Source organism: Schistocerca serialis, chromosome 2 (genome assembly GCF_023864345.2).
Source record: "Schistocerca serialis cubense isolate TAMUIC-IGC-003099 chromosome 2, iqSchSeri2.2, whole genome shotgun sequence".
NCBI classification, from domain to species: Eukaryota; Metazoa; Arthropoda; class Insecta; order Orthoptera; family Acrididae; genus Schistocerca; species Schistocerca serialis.
Window position 1 is genome coordinate 249,206,595 of NC_064639.1, and position 22,314 is coordinate 249,228,908.

Here is a 22,314-nt window from a genome sequence, read left to right on the forward strand (position 1 = left end):
AGTCTTAGACTTCATTAAGTTTTAATGTATTACATTTTTCTGTGTGTTGGTTAATTTTTTATTTTGCCTGAAATAGCCAAAGTAGAGAAGATATTGAATACAGACTGGCAACGGCTAGAAAAGCAATTCTGAAGAAGAGAAATTTGTTAACACTGAATATAGATTTAAGTGTTAGGAAGTCTTTTCTGAAACTACGTGTATGGAGAGCAGCCATAGATGGAAGTAAAACATGGATGATAAGCAATTTAAACAAGAAGAGAATAGAAGCTTTTAAAATGTGGTGCTAGGGGAGAATGCTGAAGATTAGTTGGGTAGATCATGTAACTAATGAGGAGGTACTGAATAGGAATGGGGAGGAAAGAAATTTGTGGCACAATCTGACTAGAAGAAGGGATAGGTTGATAGGACACATGCTGAGGCAGCTATTTAGTATTGGAGGGAAGTGTGGGGGGTAAAAAGTGTAGAGTGACATCAAGAGGTGAATACAGTAAGCAGGTTCAAAAGGCTGTAGATTGCAGTAGTTATTCAGAGATGAAGAGGCTTATACAGGATAGATTAGTATGGAGGGCTGCAGGATAACAGTCTTCAGACTGAACACGAAGACAACAACAACAACAACAACAACAACATCGAAAACATTGTGTCAATGGAGTTTGTGGAACTGGTTATTACTTCCACGTCAATTGCATTTCACTTTTGTGTAACAATGTGGTAACACAGTAAAGTTATTACTTTTAATACAAGTCATGTATTGATTTCCAAGATAATGTACATTTAGGAAACCATCAGCAGTATCCAAGCCTTTGAACTTCATCTCATCACTCTAAATAGATGCAAGTTTCTCCCAGTAACTAATATGTGGCAATCCAAGTTGTGTGTGATTGTAGGCTTCTTCAGCCGTTGCCATCTTCAATAAAACTTCTTTTTTGTGTGAGACTGTATCATCATGTTGTTCTGCAGACCAACATTTTGGTCGCTGTTGCAAATGACTGTCATTGTGGTCATGTATTTACTACCCAAAACTTGTCATTTCTTGATATCATTTTCCAAAAGCTCACCTCCAGATGATTTGTAGAGGGTCATGGAGAATGTTTATTATTTTTTTTTTTCAAACATTATGTATGGTACAAATTTGTATGTATGCTGTCCATTTCTACGATTCAGCAGCTGTATATATAGAATGAAATAGAAATTCACAGATCACAGCTGCATATGGGCATTGCATTAAATGCAACGGCATCATGTGAAAGTTTGTGCTCGACTAGGACTCAAAAACAGGTGCTCGGCCTCTCTAGATTGGTTGCCTTAACCTCCTTGGCCATCCGAGCTCAAATTCTCACATGCTGCATACTGCAGATGTAGTGTCCTCTGTCCATTATCCCCTGTTTGCTCACAGTTATTCAGCTGAGTCCCGCAAGGGTTCAGACGAGTGAGTGCATACCCACAGAAGATATCATTTCGCCATCAAGGCACATATATGTACATATTTATATGTTTGTGTCTTTTCTTTCAGACATTAGCAATTTAAGAATGCAGTTCTTGATTATATTTTGGTTTTTGTTAATCTGTGTCATATATAGTATATATATACTTGGTAAATTCATAGAGACAGCTCCAAATTTCATGCTGTGAGGTATACATAGTTTCATTTTACAAAATGTGATTTTATTTATCTGAAAGTTTACATATAAACAAAAAATACAAATTACTCACAACTTTGCATAAATATGGATGAGTGTGATGCTATAGTGAAAATGAATAAGACATACCTGTATTTGCCACATTTTCCAACATGCACAACATTCTGTAACTTTCCATTCATTCATTAGCTGTAAAAAGAGGAAGAAATCATGTTCACAGTGTGTTACTCATCTTTTCATTTTGTGCTTGATTTGCAGTTACTACATTTAATAGCCTAACTCTGTCACAGTCCAAAACTGTTATGTGCATAATGTAAACATAACTTATTTTTCATAATGTCTTTCTGTTGTGTACCATATTCAAAACAGTTTTTTGTCAAGTTGTGCTTGTGACAAAACAACTGTATTTACATCAAGGAGATTTAAAAGCACTGAGATTTATGAATGTATAAATGTGTAATGAATTTCACCTGTTGGATAGACAGTACAGAGAACATAAAAGAGAGCAGCTGACAGCTATGTCAAGTGAGGCTTTGAAGCACATTTGTGTGGTTTAGTTGGCATAGGTATTGTTTCCACAAGACAAAGGTCCAGGTTGACTTTCCAGGTCATAACATTGTATGTTCTTGACTTCAACTGTAAGAAAGTAAATTGGAGTGTTTTGTATTTCCATTGTAAATCTTGAGAAATGGATGATATATGAGAAGTAGAACTACCTGCTTACTTGTCACTTAAACAGGATGATACTGATATCAGTATTTTAAAATTCATTGTGTTGATGTTAGTTAATTCTTAATACCATAAATATCTCCTTCACAGTATGGTTTTTATAGTTGTGTGTCGTGACTCTGCAGTCTGAGGTCTAATGTTCTGACGACTTAAAGTGTGAGTGTGGATCTGGGTTATATCAGCTTAGTCCCCCAAACCACCTTCCACTTTTTTACGAGATGACTTACTTGGTATTTGCAGCCACTCTTCTTTACCGAATAGCTGGCTGCTGGAAACCCTCTTGACTTCTTCTCCGTCAAATAACGCTAGGTACAGGAATTTTTAGACTCGTTCTACTTATGAAATAAGTAGACGTACAAACTTTACTTTTCGTCAACTAATGATGTATTTGACCTCCATACACAATAAAATTTCACTTTCCACATTAATCTGTAACTTCCTGCAAGTCTCTTGTGCTGTCGGACGATAGAAACAAATTGAGTTACAGTTAAAAGGAAGTTGGCTTGGATACCATAACCTTTCTTAACATGAATCATAAAATGAGTCATGCCTCTAACAAGGTTGCGTCAAGAGTCTACAAGAGTACTTTTAAAACTGTTCTTGTTTTACTAACAATAGTCAATGACACAATAAGCACAGAGCTGCATATAAACTCGATCTTTCTTCCTTACCCACTCACTAAAACATCTATGGATTGCCCGACAGGTACTTGTCGGTGCCATCCGACTGCCGCGTTTACTTTCTTCCTCCGACTGATTTTACACCTGCACACACAAACGTGCGATGTGCAGTAGGTAGGATTCTACAATCTCACATTCATATCCAGAATATTGTGTGTTCGAGACGGTAGAAGGCTGAGTGGTTCTAGAATTTACACAGAAATTCTCAAATCACTATAGAGGTTAAACTAGCTGATTCTTAGATTCTGGACTTAAAATAAATAACAAATGTCATATAATTAGTACATGTAATTGATATGACAGATTGACTAAGATACTTAACTTGCATTTCAGAAAAGTAGTGTCAAAACTATTACCAACAATCTAGATTAAAATTTTGGATGGTTTCCATAAATCACTTATGGCAAATGACAGATTCATTTGAAAAATATTTGTATTCTGAGGAGCAAGCTGGTCATTCAGTGTGCATTAAATTACCATAGTTTTTTGAAGCTTTCCAAAATCCAAAAGGGGAGAGGGGTCACACACCTCCCATATGTTGATTAATACTTAACGCTCATGAACATTATTGACATATGTTTCGTTTATTCCAGGAATTCTGTCATGTATCGAGGAGCTACTCTCAACACCAATAAATATAGGTTGCGTGCATCATCCTGCCCGGACATTTATCGGAATTCCATGACAACAATAGCAAAGGAAACCGAAGAGGTTAGTGTATTCACATCAAGTGACTAGCATACATTTCCATTCAGTTGCAAAGTTTTAAATAAGTTCTTACTTTTGTAAAGTTTTCATAATTTGGAGAGTACTTTACCAACCAGTAAACAGTGGTTGTGTAGGAGAAACATACTTCCACTTTGCCTGTAGAAAGTTTTTATAATACTAAAGCAACATCACGCATTAAAATAGTGGAAATGATGGTTTTTGTATTTTCTTGTGCATGAGAGAGTGTTTGAGCTGCCACATGTTTATTGAAATCAAATACTCCTTTTGCCAGTTATGTGGTAGTTTATTCACCCACCTTTTTTGCCTCACAATGGGAGGCCATGACATTGGGATCACAGGTTTACTTCAGACTTTGTACATCTTTAGTAGGCCATTAAAACAACATAATATGCAAGTAGTGAGGTGCACTACTCTGGCATTCCTTGAAAATCACAAGAGAAGTTTTACCATCTGTTATGTCTCTGTCCATAGGTGCCAAACGTTCATGGTGGTCAAGTAATTAGCACTCAAGCATTGTAAGACGAATGTGTACGAAGTGACAGCTTGATTCCCACTCAAACTTAATTATTAATCTATTTTCTTCATCACTGCTCATATTATTTAATTTTCAAAATGTCAGTGAGGTGTGTTTTCCATTAGAAACTGTGAACATCCTTGTAAATGCGGCAAAACTGCATTAATTCGATGTAGTAGACGCCATTTCAATTTACATCTTCCCTGTCTGTATGACAAATACCATCCTGCAACGTGTGTTGTTGAACGCTTATCTGACTAGCAATTGTATATTATTCTTGTGGTTGCCACAGTGTGACTTACTGTATTACTGATTGTGAATAATGTCATTCACATCATTATTTATCAAGGTTTGACTTGGAGTTTCCAAGCCTGTCCCTCATCCTTGAAATTTTAATTAAAAATAGTAAATAGTCAAATAACATATGAAATTCACTACAGCTTCATGAAAATGCACATTTTTATGTTACTTCTCAAATGTCATATAAATTAAGTAATGTGTTGGCAGGATTTGAACTGTCGCCTCGTCCACTACTCTCTTGCAAAGCTTGAAAGCTAACCACTTGACCTCAATGACCTCTAACTGCCAGTACCTTGCACAGATAAATCACTTACATAGTTGACAAATAAAACTTCTCTTGCAATTTTCTCTGATTTGCCAGAGTCGTGCACCTTACTGCTTACACATTTTGTTGTTTTAATGGCCTACTAAAGATGTACAAAGTCTGAAGTAAATCAGTGATCCCTATGGCATTGCCTCACCTTGTCAGTTAGGAGTTAGTACAACAATATGAAAAGGATAGATTGCTACTCACCATGATTTGTGTGTGTGTGTGTGTGGGCACACTTTGTTTTGTTATAATGAAGGACTTATGATGAAAAACTTATATAGATAATAGTGTCTAGCAGCCTTTTATTCAATGTGCCTGTCTGCTGTTCAATGCCTTCTCTATGTGGTCAGAAGCAATGTAGCCTTTTCATATTGTTGTCATTACATTCCAGATTTTTCATTGTATGACAAGTCAGTAAAACTCATTTTGAAGTGTATTAAGTATTTAAGCAAATATAAACAGAATGAAAAATGCTCCTACTGTAGCACAAAAAAGCAAATATGTCCTTGGCAGAGTTAGGGACGTAAAAGAAGGGAACTAGCTTTTTGACTTATTTGGCAACTTCAGACATTTCATTCAAAACATCTTGACATAGTCACATTTTTTTACTCAGTAGTTTTAGTATCCATGTCATTTAATATAATGCATCATGTTACGTGAAGTATTGGGATACATGATGCCATGTGATGTAACTTGAGACATGCCATCATGTCATCAAGCATGGCATTTGTCACGTCCTGCAGTATGACACAATATGTCCTGAAAATTTAGGATGCATCTATCCCCACTCTCGGATACTTCCTATAGTGCAAGGGGCATTCAATAAGTAATGCAATACTTTTTTTTATTTTTTGTCAGTTTCAGTTGAAAAAAATGTGGAATTTTGTGGGACGTCATAGAATATTCCTGCTTCAGACCCTATAGTTTTGTGATTCCAGTAGGTGGAGGCACTCTACATAGCCTTCAAAGTGGCTTCTGTAATGGAGGTGTGTTCCAAGCAGTGAGCTGTCAGTGGATTTGTTTTCACAGAAAGCCATGTCATCACATATATTCATAGGCACTTTTGTAATGTCTATAGAGACCTGTCACTAAATAAAAGCATGGTGAGTCGTTAGGTGAGACATCTGTCATCATCGCAACGAGGTTATGCAAACCTGTCCAATCTCCCGCGTGCCAGCTGTCCGCACACTTCTGTGACTCCTGCAGTGCTGGAACATGTGGACATTCTGATTCAAGACAGTCAGTGGATCACAGTCAAATACCTTCCTGCTCAGCTGGATGTCTTTGTTGCTAATGCTGTCACAATCGTCCACCAGTTGACGTATTCAAAGGTGTGTGCCCACTGTGTTCCTCACCACCTAACAGAATACCATAAAGAATTAAGGGGGATGCACTCTGTGGGATGCAGTACGTGGATGATTGGGGAGGTTATTTATGCAGCAAGACACAGGCTCTGATATTGACCAGTAGAGTGGTACAGTTCGGGCATACGTGTTCTCCTAGTAAAGTTGCGTAAGGCCATCACCATGAACCGAGATTCTGTTGAAAAATAAGGTTTTGCAGCCAAAAGAGTGGGAAATAATATGGTGTGTTGGAATCATGAATAAAACCAACCTGTCTTCGTAGATTTTCCCGGCAAATGAGATGCTTGAAGGTCTCTCGGGCATGCAGCTGGGTTGACTGGTCGTTGTAGAACGTTGTACAATGACCAGTCAACCCAGCTGCATGCCCGAGAGACCTTCAAGCAAAACCAACCTGCTTTCAGAAAAAAATGTGTTGCATTAGTTATTTAATACCCCTTGTAGATACATGCCACTCTCTAGAAGCACACAGATTGGTGTCTGTCTGTTCTTAAACCCCTCACCATATAACAAGAGGTGGATTTGGTGGAGAAATGGCCCTCTTGGGGAAAAATCAGCCCCCACCACCCAGAAATAAAAAAGAATAGTTTTAGAATCCCCCAAGGAACAAATACACGCCCAGAAATTTTATCCCCGCCAGAAAACTTTTTTTAGCAATTACATGTTTACTCATGAGCTATATAATATTATAGATTGCTAGTGAATCTTTTGGATTTTGGGCACAAGATCAGATACTTTAGCCTATAAATTGCAAGATGCTGGCGTGCCAACATCTTGCAGTTAACAGAGCACACTGTGCTGGGGAAGTAAGGTTAATTCGTAAAAAAGTGCGAATATGTCAAGATGTTTTGATTTACTGGTCTTTGAAGCTGCTAGGTAAGTCAAACAGCTACTTTCTTTCTTTAACATCTCTGACTTTGCCTAGGACATTTTTATGCTATGATAGGAGCCTTTTCCATTCTGTTCTCAACATTTGTTCTACCATAATTTTGACAGTAAACCACCATAGCTTCACAGCTGAAGTAGATTTTTGTAGAAGGAAGCATATCAAAGATTTTTAACTTTTGAGAACTTGCCTAAACAAAAGTAATCCAGAACACAATACCTTTTCTGTGTTGATTGATGAACTATGCATACCAATAACACTTGATTATTCTCGGTTGTTAAATACAGTTACATAGAAAATTTTGTCCATGTGTACAGTATGAGTGCATTTACTTACAGAAATTATCTAACTGCTAGGGAGTGCTGTATTTTGAAAACACTTACAAATTAATAACTCAAATTGTTAACATACTAACAGTAGTACTGTTTATTTTCAGAAATGGTATTCGGATATTCTTGAAATGATGAAAGTTATGGGAGATTTCTCAATGTTTCTAGAATGGCACTTTTTCCTAATGTCTTGGTCGACTATTATTCTGTTCACTTGGTTTATTGTGCCATACTTCTACTTAGCTGATTATGTGCGAATATACAACTACTCGGAATCAGAATCATCTAGTCTGCTTAGTATAATTGGTGTGACTAACTGTGCTGGAATGGTAAGTGTTTTAGGACACTTGATAAGATACATTAATGATATTTGAATTTTTCAGGTAATTTACTAATTTGTTATGATTACTTGGGAATATGATAGCTGTGTTGTTTTTGTTTGTGGATTATAATATTGAACAAAGTATTATGTTTCATTCAAAAACGAGAGAGTGATTTCTGTACAGGCTGTTATTACTCAAACATCTTTCAACAACCAACCACATTGTGTTTTTCTGTATAAAGTGTGTCTTCTTTGAACATTTGAAATAATTTTGGAAAACTGAACTCAGAAGGTTGGCCTTCTATGTGTGTAATCCATTTTGATGCCAGTATGATCACAGAATGGCTGCAGAGATGACCTTGTTTCATTAACTGACTATTTAACATCAAACATTCTTTGTATTTGTGTCAGATCTATAGATAAAGGTTCATTTTTGAATGCACTGGACACTACCTGGATTACTGTCCTCACAATTACTTTAGTGTCATTCACTTTTTGAAGTTCAACAAGTCTTTGAATTTGCTTGACTCTGTGATTAATCTTTGTTTGCAAAACAACTTTCCAAGCTATTCAAACACAGCTGGTTTATTTCATCATTCATACATAGTCTTGTTTGACATAGATAAGTCTAATTTTGATTGCTCAATTAATGTGCAATCTGGTTCTTCTCTCATTAACTAAGCAGAAATATGTTCATCCATTTTATAATATTCCTTGTAAGGCCTGTAGTAATTAATGTCATAATAACCTTATGATTGCTGATTCTATCCCCCATTTTGGGGAAATGAAAAAGTTGTGTTTTGTTTTCCACTCGGAGTTCAAAGATGTTGCCCTCATATTTACTTTTATAACTAACTGCACTAGGTAATTAGTCTAGCAGTGTAGAAGGCCATTCATCAAATAGCAGAAGGTTTGATTTGTCAATAGGCACACCAAAAAATAATGAAAACTTTCTAGCTTTGGGGCTAAACTTTAATGTGCTAGAGAACACACGCATGCACACCCCTGCCCACACCCCCTCCCCCCGTGCCCCCACATGTGCAGTTACAGTGTAAGTGTAATGTGTGTGCATGGACAGTGGGGGGGCTCTCTAGATCATTGGTGAGTATGAAAGCTGTCAAGTTGATCTTTTTTGTGTGTGTGTGTCAATGACTCAAGGCTTCCTCTATTTGGTGAGTAGTCTTCTTTACTCCCTGATTATTTATGTTCTGCGAGAACTTTCCTTGCTGAATTTATGCACAATATAATTTTCAGACAAGATGTTTAGAGCAGTTGCATATGAATCCATGTCCTTGGCACTTGTTTTAATTATCTTGCTTGCCAGTCTATAGATGACAAGTTGGAATCACTGCTTGTTAATACAGCATAGTTATGAAATTTAAGTACAATGTTTTTAAGTATTTTAAGAAGTATTCTGTCATTATAGCTACTGAGAAAGATGGTCTGTAAAATTATCTAATTACCGTATTTGACCCACATTTGATGCTTACCTTACCCACATTATTGTGAATACAAACTCTGCAATGACCTCGCTATGCTAATGTTCTCTGCCATCAAAGTAGTTACTTCCTGTGTAGTTTATGTCTGACCCATGTACACATAACCTGCATTCCGAAATACGTAAAGCAGTGATATCTTTGACAAGTCAGTATCGTGTAAAAATTTGTGTTCTCAGTGTTAACCGCAAATGTGTGTATGTTGTGGTTGCTGCGTATTCTCCACCCAACAAACATTCCATAGTGTGAAAAACCACGAATGTATCATAAGAACTTTTTAAATACAGTGAAAATACATCTCAAGCTTAATAGATACTCATCAGTTACATTATGCCTGGAAATGAGGATTCTGCTGCTTTCAAAAAAGCTGTCCTTGAATTGAGATTGTTACGATTCTCATCATTCAAGCAGTTTCCATAGGCACAGACCATAAAGAGTGTGTGTGTGTGTGTGTGTGTGTGTGTGTGTGTGTGTTTCATATTCATCTTGGGAGTATAATTTCATGAGATTGTTACGATTCTCATCATTCAAGCAGTTTCCATAGGCACAGACCATAAAGAGAGAGAGTGTGTGTGTGTGTGTGTGTGTGTGTGTTTTTCATATTCATCTTGGGAGTATAATTTCAGTTTGAGTTCCGTAGAACTGTAGGGACATGTGAGGCACTACTGACATGTCACATTTGTAGATTTAGAGAAAGCTTTTGACAAAATGTTGAAGGATCCAGAGATAAAGTACAAAGAGTGAAGGGTTATTTTCAACTTGCACAGAAACCACACTGTAATTATAAGACTCAAAGAACATGAAAAAGAAGCAGTAGTTGAGGAGGGAGTGAGACTGGGTTGTAGCCACCCCTCATTTTATTCTAACAGTACATTGGGCAGACAGTAAAAGAAACTATTGAGAAATTTAGAAAAGGAATTAAAGTTGAGGAAGAAGAAATAAAAGCTTTGAGATTTGTCGATGACATTCGAATTTCTGTTAGAGATGGCAATATACTTGAAGAGCTATTTAGCAGAATGGGTGTGTCTTGAAAAGAGATTATATGGTTAATATCAACAAAGGTAATGCAATGTAGTCAAATTATATCAGACAGTGCTGAAGGAATTGGGGAATTAGGAAATGAGATACTACAAGTTATAGACAAGTTTTGCTATGTTGACAACAAAATAACTGATGGGCGAAGTACAGAGGGTATATAAAACAGTCAGGTAATAGCAAGAAAAACATTCCTGAAAAAGAATAATTTGTTAAGATCTAATGTAAATTTGTGTGTCAAGAAGTCTTTCCTGAAGGTATTTGATAGAATGTAGCCTTGTATGAGAGACAAACATGGACAATAACCAGTTTGGATAAAAAGAGAATAGTTTCACGTGAGCTCCTGAGGCCCACCGCACGACGTCCATGGAGACGAGGCGCGCACCAGAGCTTAAGTCAAGTCTTGGTGTTGACTTAGTACTTATGTACCGCATTTTTGAAATATGACTTCGCCTATTCAGGCTGTTTTAGTTTCATTTCTAGCCCATGCCCTCTTAGACAAATTATAGATTCAGGCATATCTTCTGAAGAAGGCTCAATTATTTGGGCTGAAACCTAGGTAAAGGATGCCGCAGATGCCACTGGTGGCTGTGCGCCATATTGTGTGGGTGCTCATATTATTTTGTCCAGGTTTTCTTTTCCGGTATTGAATATCATCTAAAATGTAATTGTGGTGCTTTTAAAAGGTTTTCTTGAGTTTGTTTCCTTGCAAACTTTTGCTGTACTCTTAACTCCATACTTGCATAAAGGGTGTTCAGCTACGGACTCTTTAATTGCCTTCTCCTCTCATCATGCTTGACTAAAGATAGTGGGCCCTCTGGCCATTGTTCATAAAATCTTTTGAACATGTGATTTGTACTTTATGATTTTGAGTACTGTAACTGCGTCACACAGGGGAACTCATATAATCATTGCAAATGGTTAATCAATTCCTGTTTAATGCATAATAATTAAATAAGAGCTCTGCTGTTTAAACATCTTGAGCACTTCTACAAAAGCAGCAGTTAAAACATTAAACTTGCATGTGAATGGAACAAGGTTCAGTTTCTGACACACAGTTCCATCACTGTTTAGCATATAAGACATAGACATTCTGGATATGATTTCATTACCAAGACTCTTTGTATGAGAGACACTAGTACTTCAACCAGTTGTGGTGCACATGTTATATGTGGGATCTCCTGCGTGGAGGAAACTGCCTCTGTTTCAGTCTCTCAGAATTGCTAAATAGTGTAATACATGAGCCTTTTTGAAATGTCAAACTTCCAAAGCATGTTGCAAGTATTGTCAGTTGACTTACATATCATAGGCAGTATTATGAAACTTCACATGTTTGATAGGTGTAATTTGAACTGATCCATCATGAGCACTGCAACAGAAATCTCACAACAACTAGTTAAGTCTACATATCTGTAAGCAACAGAGATTAAGTTTTAAAAGGACAACTTGTTAAAAAAAATAATAATTCTGCTGGCTATGATAGCATTTTTATCAGAGTATTAAAATCCTACGCTGACCTCATAGGATTACCTCTGAGCTATCTTTTTAATCAATCAATGACTCACATCTTGTTATCGACGTATTAGCTATAGTAACATCCCTCTATAAAACTGAATGTAAGCAAAGCACTTCTTAATACATATCTGGTCCACTCCTTCCAGTCTTTTCAAAACATCTGAGAAATTGATTTAAGATAGAGCACTGAGTAATTTAACTGAAGAGGACTTGTTAATTTTGTCTCTATTTTAGCTTCCACAAAAGATTCTCAACATAGACAACAATACAAAGCCTCGCAAATGAATTCCTGGTGAAGGTAAACAAGTATCATTATTATTTTTAGACCCTGCCAGTTTGTTTCTTGTGCGGATCCCAAAAGTCTATACGGCAATGGCAGTAATGGCTCCCTCATGCACGGATGGAGTCCTTCCGGAGTCCTCACTCCATTACAGAAAGCATAAATCTCATTCACAGGCTGTGTCATCGTGAAACTAACCACACAATGGGGGAATATTACATGTGGAGACCCCCAAGGAGTGGTACTAGGCCCACTCTTATTCTTAAGCTATGCAAGATAACTTTAAAGGATGATCCAAAAACAGTCTAGTTCACTGATGGCAGAAGCATACTAGTAAAAGTTCTATTATGAACATAATGAGGCACAGCTGTGATAATAACTGAAGGGACTTGGAACTGGTACACAACAAACATTCACAATATTATCTCGCACAACTCATGTTAAACAATTTAAAACTAGGAAAATGACCTGATAGCTTGTGAGGTAGACATTAATGGTCATATACAGAATGAAACTGTATGTGTAAAATTCCTTGGCATCCAGCAGAATAAGTTGGAAAATGAAGAAAACACAGATAAACTACTTGAATTGCTCCATTCAATGTATGTTTTGAGCCATTGATCAGCATATACAAAAGAAAAAGAAAAATTGTCAGCTTGCATAATAAATCCTTTGTCATGCTAGAGTATAAATTTGTACTCACAAAATTCACATAAACATATGCGTGTCCCCTCCCTCAGTCTCTCTCTCTCTCTCTCTCTCTCTCTCTCTCTCTCACACACACACACACACACACACACACACACACAAAACCACAGCTGTGCCTCTACATTGCATGCTGGCTGGGTGCACAACCAGAACTTTCTTAGTCACCCAGTATATCTTGTTCTTCGAATATCTCTCATTCCTTTGACCCACTGACAATTTGTTGGCTATTTTACTTATTTTGCACTTCCTATTGTTTTATATAATTATTTTATAGGGCAGTACATCTAAAGTAAATAAAGTATTTCTCAATAGGAGCAAGCAGATGTAGTATTGTGTAAAGCAGGACATTGTGCATCTTGCGTATTATCTATATCTAGATTCGGGGACTGAAACATTCTGTTAGTTTCATGTTGATTACCAGTTTTCGTTGTGAAGCTGTGTGGCAGATAGTAATGTGATATAAACAGGACTTCGTATCTAATGCAATCAAATAAATGTTAAGCTACCAGTAATATATAAGCAAGAGCTATTTGGTATAACTGAGGGGGCAGTAGTTTTTTTCTTCAAAGTAGCAGCTTTCTTTCTAATTTACATGATTAGATTTAGCTGCTATGAGGGTGAATTATGTTTATTCTATTTACTTGTCTCTTGTTAATGTACACTTTGACTCATTCCAAATCCCTGAATGTTTCCATACTTGATAGCATCTACAGATCACAATGAATAAGTGAAGAAAAACCTTGTAGTGTATAAAGTTGTGCCAGTGTGTGTAGTGACAACTTGTGTTTATGTACCATACAAGTGGGCTTGTCTCATCCATATACACAACTTGGTACTTTTACACACATCTTTTTACTCTAGCAGTAGGACTAAAAATTATGGGGCACTTGAGACATGCAAATTTCAGTATGCTACATTTTCATGTAGCACTTTTTATTTTTTGCTGACTAGATACCCATAAATTTATATAGAGGCCTGCACTCTGTTTTAGCTGGTGGTTGGATTAAGTTTACTGCTAATTTTAAAGAATTTGATGTGTTTTGTTAGAACTTTTTTCTCACTTTTGTTAGGAGAAACTTTCAATTTATTGCTCTGTGACTGGCCCTTTCACTTTTATTCTAATGATTGGTGGCCCAATAGATGAATTTTTAAGTATGAAATAGTAACTGAAAAAAAAACCCTTATGTTAAACTGACACATTCCACATCATTACAAAATGTGTTCATGATCCATGGAACAAGTATCAGTATAATGTAATGTAAATGTAATCATCGTCCAGCTATTATACAGTTTATAACAGCAATTTGGAAAGTAATCTCCATGCAATTTTAAAGAAAAGGCCTGCTCATGTAAGGACATTTTAAATGTGTTCATATTAAACCTACAAGTTTTAGTTTCCTGTCAGCATAATTTCCTGTGATTTTAAGACTGTTAGTCTAGTGTCGTGTATTGTTCTGTGTGCCTTTTCCATTGACTTCTGTCTCTGGCAACCTTAAGTATGATCCTACAATATCTTGAAGCTTCTTTTTTGTGGGCATAACACTGGGAAAAATAGCTTTTTTTATTGTGGCAGGTATGGTAATCATTGTGTACCAAATGTGGGCTGTATGAAAATCCTCAGATGATGCCCAATTGAAACTCATCAAGAGCTCTTCGGTTTTTGTGGTAGGGTGAACACAACCATTATCATGCAGCAGATTGAAGTCTCATATAAAAATGCCTTGCCATTTATTTTATATCATTTTCACACTAGTGAACTTGTTGAGTGAACTGATCTGAATTGTACCAGCAGTACACCCTTCCTATCAACAAAATGCAGTGGCAGTAAACTCCTATAAAATATAAGTCTGTTGGCATTTTGTAAGTGAATTGGTGGAGCTTTCTCCTTAGGAAACAGGTTTTCTTTTGACATTTACATGTGCAACCCATGTCTGCTCATTTTTATGACTGTGATAGAGGTAGGAAATACTTCCAGCTAAATACATAGAGAAAGTTGAGAGCTAAAGTCATTCTGTAAATCTTATGGCTGTCAACAACAGATTTTGGCATCCAATGGGTACAAAACTTTTGCAGTGTAACTTTTCAGTTAATACTTTGTATGTATCTGTTCATGTTAATAATTCTGTAAATGTTAATGGCACTTTGATGCACTCTTTGTACAAATTCATCTGTGATTGCACTCAGTCATCCATTCTTTTGCCTAATCTTTTGCACCAGTTTATTGGTCCCTCAAACATACAGCACTACTGACTAACAGCAGTGTTTATCATAGCAATTCTTTCAGAAACTGCACACATTTTACAGCAAATGTCAATGAGTATTATCTTTTTGGTCCACAGATATTGAAAAAGATGTGCAATTACAGTGGGCATTGCTAACATTCATCACACTTGGCTCAATATTGCAGCAGCCTTGCCTCCTGCACTGCTATATGCATGCTGGCTAATGTTCTATATTGGTATACAGTGGGTTATCACCATATATCCTCTATCCTTTGCACAAGGATTCTACTTGTGTGTGTGTGTGTGTGTGTGTGTGGCGAGGGGGCTACGGAGAGGGGGGGGGGAGGGAGGGGGGAGGAGGAAGAAATGAGGGATAACTTCTTCATAGAGTGCATTTCAAATTTTAGAGAGACACTTTTAATCTGGATTGCAGACCTTTAACCATGTCCATCACTAAAATATTTAATGCTAGTATTAGAGATCATGTTATTATGTGCATTAAAGCTATAGTCATCCTTAGTTTTTACTATTAAGTGCTTATATCTAAAATAATTTACCCTATAATTCTATAGTTTATTTCTGTTTTCAGATTGTCTTGGGTTGGGCAGGTGATCAACCATGGATGAATGTACAGAAGTCATACTCTGTGTGCCTGTTTTTATGTGGCACAGTAACAATGTTGATACCTCTTGTGATTCAGTACTATTGGCCAGTTGCTATATTGTCAGCCCTCTTTGGTTGGTTTTTTGCCTCCATGTTCTCTTTTACACCAGCCATTGTTGTGCAACTGATTCCATTAGAACGCTTCACACCGGCATATGGGCTTATTTTGCTGTGTCAGGGTATTGGAAATCTCATTGGACCTCCAATTGCAGGTATGTCACATTATTTACTGTTAAGTTTACTGGTCACATTTTATGTTCTGCATTTTGTTTCTAAGTTTTGGAACAGTGGGAAGTAGTTCACATTCAATAAAACTTATTTTTTTGTTGAGTGTTGATATTATTTTCTCTCTCAAACATTTTTGTTTGACTAAATCTATTTTTGATAGTGCTGTGCAATTAGTCTGTCTGTAACTGAATGTCAACTATGCATTTGGCAGCAGACAGTGAATTTCCATTGGTAATTTTCATCTCTCTTGATTTTGGATTCTTGGTGGCTTTCTTGCCTGTTGTTAACAGGTGCTAGTTCCTTTACCCTATCTGACCAACATCCACATGACCAGAATGTTAAAAACTTTGTCGTTGTTTTGTAGAACTGTTGCACCTGGTTATTAGTTTTTCTACAAGGGCCAAGTGAAAAAAATTCAGCTTGACAATAGAAGATCAAATAATGACAGAGTTCTCTTTTAGCTCAATGCTCTTTTTTAATGTGATTTTTTTTTTAAAAATGGAGATTTTTTTCTTCAAAGTATTATTTTGTAATGTCAGCAAAATACCCTCATGCTCGCTGCCTCAACCTCTCAACTTGTTCATGTGACTAAAAATATTATCAAGTCACCTCTTTTTTTTTTCCCTCTCCAGTAAACACTGTCCATAACCTTTCCAGCAAATTTACATTTTTCGTACCAGAGCTACAAACATTCAGCCACATCTTTGCTGTTCTTTTTATGGAATAAAATGGTTGGCCCTTATGTCATTTCCAGTAACGTATCGCTGCTCACAAAAAACTGGATTCTTTTTAAAAAATCGAACTATTATAAAATATACTACACTCTTTCTTCTGATGATATCAACAATTCTTTATGGTTATAATCATCAATTATTCAGAGAGATATTTTACACTTTGCCAACGTTTTCATCTGTAGTTGCATATTTAGGGTGTGCTGTACACTAATCTTCAAGACACCCATTTTATAACTGGTAAAAATGAAGGAACTGACTCCTCATAAACGTTCACCAACTTTTGATGAATCTCCTTTGGTGATGAACTGTCCAAAGTAAAAAATCTTATGGCAACAAAGTATTCCTGTTTATCTATTTGAACAAAACTCAGACAACATATTACTTTATAAAGCAACATAAACAATACTATTCTGAATATCAAGTTGACACCTTACTTATGTTATTGTGCCAATCGTACGCTGTGTACTGACACATGAGGAACAAAAGTTCATGTAAATAAATCCAATTTCCCATACTGAGAAAAATTGTGCTTTTTCTTAGTGTCTTTATTTGGTTCTAATCTCCTTTTTGGCCATTCTCCTCAACTTAAAATGTTTACTACATTTGATAATATTTTATCCGTTGTCATTTATCTGTGAGTGAGGGCAATAAATGAATCAGTGAGTTGTATACTTGAAAAAAAAGTTTCTTGTTACCAAATATTATTTGTAAATACAAAAAACATTAGTGTCATCCCAGAACTCTCTGTACTGCCTCATGGAGCCAGGATATGTGACACTGTTGATGATGGTTTGTCCATTGAGTAAGGGTGTAAAGGCTGGCTGCCCCATTGATGTTATTCCAGGTTTCATACTCTCCTTTCTGTCTTAACATCAACAACATATAACACTTTCATCACAGTCACCCATCCCAAAGAAATTCAGTTCACAAAGGAGAGATTACATTGTGCACAAAGAAATAAAACCTTTCCGTTATTCAGGTAAACCTTCCCCTTGGTGTTTCAGTCAACAATGCACCAAAACTTGACATTTCTTAATTAGTCCGAAAAAGAATGTCAGTGGAAATATTATAACAACATGGATTATTTGTAGGTTAAAATTTAAGTTTTAAAACCAAGATGTTAATGTTTGCATTTCTTTTTGCAGGAGGTTTATTTGATATAACTGGTGTCTGGGACTATTCATTCTACATGGCTGGAGTCTGGATCATTTTCTCAGGTGCCCTAATTGCATTAATACCTATGACTAAAAACCGTGTTATGTGTTGTGGTGGAGTACTGTCTATGGAGCGTGACCGTGGGGACTCCGTCAGTATGGCATAGGTGTACTTAAAGACAGTCTGTAAATAGAATGGATGGATGTTGCTCTTACAGTGTGTAAGTCGAATGACATTAACAGTATGTCACTGTATGCATAAAGTCTCTATAAGGAAAAAAGTCAGTATCTTGTATTATTATTATTACTGTACTTAAATTTTTCCCACATTGGAGAAATTTTTTTGGAATAATCTTACATTTAAATTTTTACTTGTAGTGTGAATGTGCGGCTTTCAGCTGCATCACGGGATGGTAAATGAACATTGTTAATGAGTAACAATGAAATAAGACTTCCTGTACAATGGAAAATTGTTTGGCACCACATTGCTGAAGTGCATTAAATGCATGAAAACATATTGATCTGGAAGTTACGTAAATTATTTTGCTGTCATAATTGCAAACAATTTTTTCATGTGTTTTTGTGGGCTTCCTGTCATAATTTCTACCATATAAGAGAACCGAGGTGACATGGAGGTAGATACACAAATCCTTGTACGCTTATTGATTAATTAGATGACACATCCTATGAATAGGTGCTGTACACTAAGTTTCATTTTGAAGTCCTGCTGTTATGTTGCCAGTATAGTATTGTATTTCCAGTCCACAATGGCAGTGCATGACAAGTAGATGTAGAACACATTCATTACAGTGGTAAGAATATGGGTGTGTCCTACTACTTGGCAGGATGACACATCTCTTCCCATAAAATCTTGTTGCCCTTGTCTCATTACCTACTTTGAAAACCATGGATTTATATTGTAAGGTCTGTCATTTCAGTGTTATACTGTAATGATTGTTTAAAATATCATATTCTTGCATATAATACATTTTGTAAATGCATATATAGTACCTGTAATCGCTCTATAGTATAATCAGATTTCAGTCAACATTTTAGCTCCCATAATATGTTACACATTCATTGCCATTGTGACCTGAAAATTGAGAAAAGAGCTATAATCACTCTGGGTGCTTCAAAATATGCTAAAAAAGTGTTGAATGTCAGTGGATGTATAAGAGATTCATCTGTTTTTGTGTACTTAAACAATAGTGTGATTTATATTATCAGTGTAGTTCTATTCAGAATCACATTGTTACAGTTTGTCAAAACTACTACTCATTTTGTTGTCTTCATTTTATTTTACACACACAATTGTAATAATCAGAAATATTTAATTTTATATGAGCTGGGAACAGGAATACACCAAAGATAAATGGACTGAGCATTATCTTCAATTGCTGCTTAATGATTGTGTGTAGCTGTAAGTACATACATGGACAGAGGAAGATGCTTTATGTACTTGTTGTGTGTTTCTGGAAACAAAATTGTGATGTGAAAGAAGACTTTATCATGCATAAATGTTAACAATTATATACTAACTATTTTTCAGATATGACAAAATTTTATTGTCTGTACTTAATTAGTTTCAGGTAGAACTACAAAGACTGTGAATTTTGCATCAGAATTATTAAGAAATTTGTTTATTTTTTACTTTTTATGTATGAAGAATCGAATATATGTCGTGATGAAAGGTTCAGAGATGTTGTATTCCTCTTAAACAACAGTGCCTTGTAACATGAAATGTTGTCCATGATTTACATGACAAAACAATTTTTAATATAGGCCTTCTCAACATGTATTACATACTAGTGACCCACCCTGGTTTTGCATGTGTAGTACTACGTATCTATGTCCAAACAACTTGTTGTGGCATAGCGGCAATTTTGTTTATGAGTCATTATGTAACGTTATGATTAAAATTCAGATGTTAGTGTTAGTGCCCCACTCCTGCATCTGTCTAGTGTGAGCTACCTTTTGTGTGTGAACTTTTTCCATGCACACCGCTTAAACATTAATTCTATACAAAGAAATCTGTTCTTACCAGCTTAATATCTGATATGTTCTGCATCACAGGTCGTTTAGCAAGTCAGAAGTAGCTCATGCTGGCCTCCCAGCAGTGATAGCTTGCATTGACCTGGTGCTGCAGTCAGGCAGCCTTATACATTTCTCCTGTACCCATATACCTTCCTCGTGAAGCAGTCTGTCTGCCAGTGAGCTACAGCAGGGGTCTTAACTTTATATATGTGCAGAAGATTTGTTATTAACCGCCTGATGAAATTCAACAACAGTGTTTACTTTTCTTTTAAATCGTAGTACTTTTAGGCATGCGCCTGTTTTACAGGCATAAGAATTGATAGCAACCTGTATGAATGAAATTCAGAATTAATTTGTGAATCTGAAGTTACATGTGCACAGGCTCTTCCATTATCTCTTTTTTTCTTCATATTTTGCCTGTAAATTAATTTTTACACACATTAATACTGCTCATCCAAGACTGTTGTAGAACTGACATTTCACAGAGTCTGTGGAAGTTTGAATACGTCGGTTTTACATTGCATGATTTTATTCATAGATTTATGTGTAAGTGAAATGATCTATTTCATTGCTGCCTCAACCAGTGTTATTCTGTATATGTTGAAAATTGTTTGTACCGGAAAACTTGAAATAGTTTATGGCTAGCACAGGTGGAATTTTCGGAAAATATGTTATAAATCTAGGTGTTTCTTAATTTTCCAGTGGAGTATGAGAAATTAGATGAAAGAAAAACTTTTATGTAAGTTCATTCTCTCCTTTTGGAGATGTAGCTTACATCCAACATATTAAGGTTTTATGTGTGTGGTAGGAAATTATTTAGTGTGACTAATAAGTGTAGAAAACGTGTAATCAACAAATTAGGAAAAATGGTAGGATGTCTAAGAAGTTTCATGCAGTATGAGTTACAGATATTCACTTTTGTTCAGAAAGGAAGTAGAAACACAGAGTTCTTCTTGTAAGAATTCAGCAGATTGTACATTTATAGTGTATTCTTCTGGGACTCTCAGTACCATGCACTTAATGATGATCTTTTATATATATATATATTTTGGTAGCCCAATTACTTCAAGAAATGAGGAGTAATTAATTAAAAGAAATAAATGAAGATTCAAGTATGAAATGTATTTTGTTGAATGGAGTAGCTTGCTTTTTCAACTTTTCAAATATATCATTTTTGTGACTGTCAGACAGTATGAATTACTTAATTAGTTTGGAGATGCATGGAAGCAGAGATGAAGGTTCGCTAGCTCAGATGCTACTCTCATTGCATCCTGTTAACTATTTTTTCTTATGCATGTATACAAAATTAATAATTATTATTTGTTGATTTTGTCAGAGAAATGTCATTGCAGAATGTGTAAAAAAAAAATGTAACATTGGAAGAAATCTGAAACTGGTACTTAAAAGCAAGTGATTTGTTGTTCATCGTGAGATATTGATAGTGAAGAATGATTATATCTAGAGTGCTTAGTGTTATAGTACCACATTGTTTTTTGTGTTATGTTGTCATTTGTCTGCGTATGTGTGATTTGAAAAAGTATTACTTTCAGATTTGTGAAATATTGTGATGTAATAAATGATATAAAATGAAACTTATTTTTTAATGACCAGTATTTTGTTTTGTACCAAGAGTTTGTGTTAATTCTTTTTCTGTACTGTATGTGTACTGTTTTGTAAAAGAAAAATGATGTAACATTTAGCTATTTTTTATAGCTTGTTTAATGCATGTTCACTTGATTTCACAACTGTCATATCTCATGTAGGCAAGTACATAATTTTACAAAGTGATGTGTAACTAGTCATTCAACTGACTTCATGCTTGGTCAGATGTAAAAAGTGAGGTATTTAATACAAACCTTTTTACCAGTGTACAAATATTTCATTAAAGAAAGTAGTGTACATTCTTTGTTGACGATTAAACAATTTCATTATTTTATATTTGTGTGTTTCAGTAAAACCATTTTCCTTTCCTATTATAATTTTAGATCTGAGTCAAATAATAAAGGGGTACTTCTGCAGATTACGTCATAAGACTAAGACTATTCTGAATTCATAAATAACCAAATATGATACCACTTAGTATTCAGTACTTTGTCTCCTACCATTCTTAACAAACATAAATGTTATCTAAAAAATGTTGAATTGCGTTTCAAGAAGTGCACTGTGCACTGAAGCTGCAAAATAGTGATTGAGACCTCTAACTCACATGTATCACTCACTTGTAAGATAACAGCTGAGAAGACTAAGATTCTTTTAAGTGCTGTTCTACAAAACATAGTGTTGAGATCTGCACAAGAACAAGGGCAAAGAGATATGAGAATCATTAGATGTAATTCTAAGGGAATTTTGTGATTAGATTAACTGTAAAATGCTTAATCATAAAAAAGGTACGCAAATAATAATTATGTAGACATTACTGTTATGTTGAAGTAGCATTCCTGCGAA

General features: G+C 35.7%; 1 protein-coding gene across 1 annotated transcript in view; it reads left to right on the forward strand.

The window, feature by feature from the left end:
* LOC126457007 (uncharacterized) overlaps window positions 1-21,807 on the forward strand; it is a 35,116-nt gene extending 13,309 nt beyond the window's left edge. Inside the window, exons 5-8 of the mRNA XM_050092974.1 lie at window positions 3,643-3,760; window positions 7,586-7,807; window positions 15,646-15,931; window positions 17,827-21,807. Of these exons, the coding sequence (XP_049948931.1) occupies window positions 3,643-3,760; window positions 7,586-7,807; window positions 15,646-15,931; window positions 17,827-18,002 (802 nt within the window). The 3' untranslated portion in view covers window positions 18,003-21,807. The remainder of the gene's footprint in view (window positions 1-3,642; window positions 3,761-7,585; window positions 7,808-15,645; window positions 15,932-17,826) is intronic.
* Window positions 21,808-22,314: the final 507 nt, after the last annotated feature.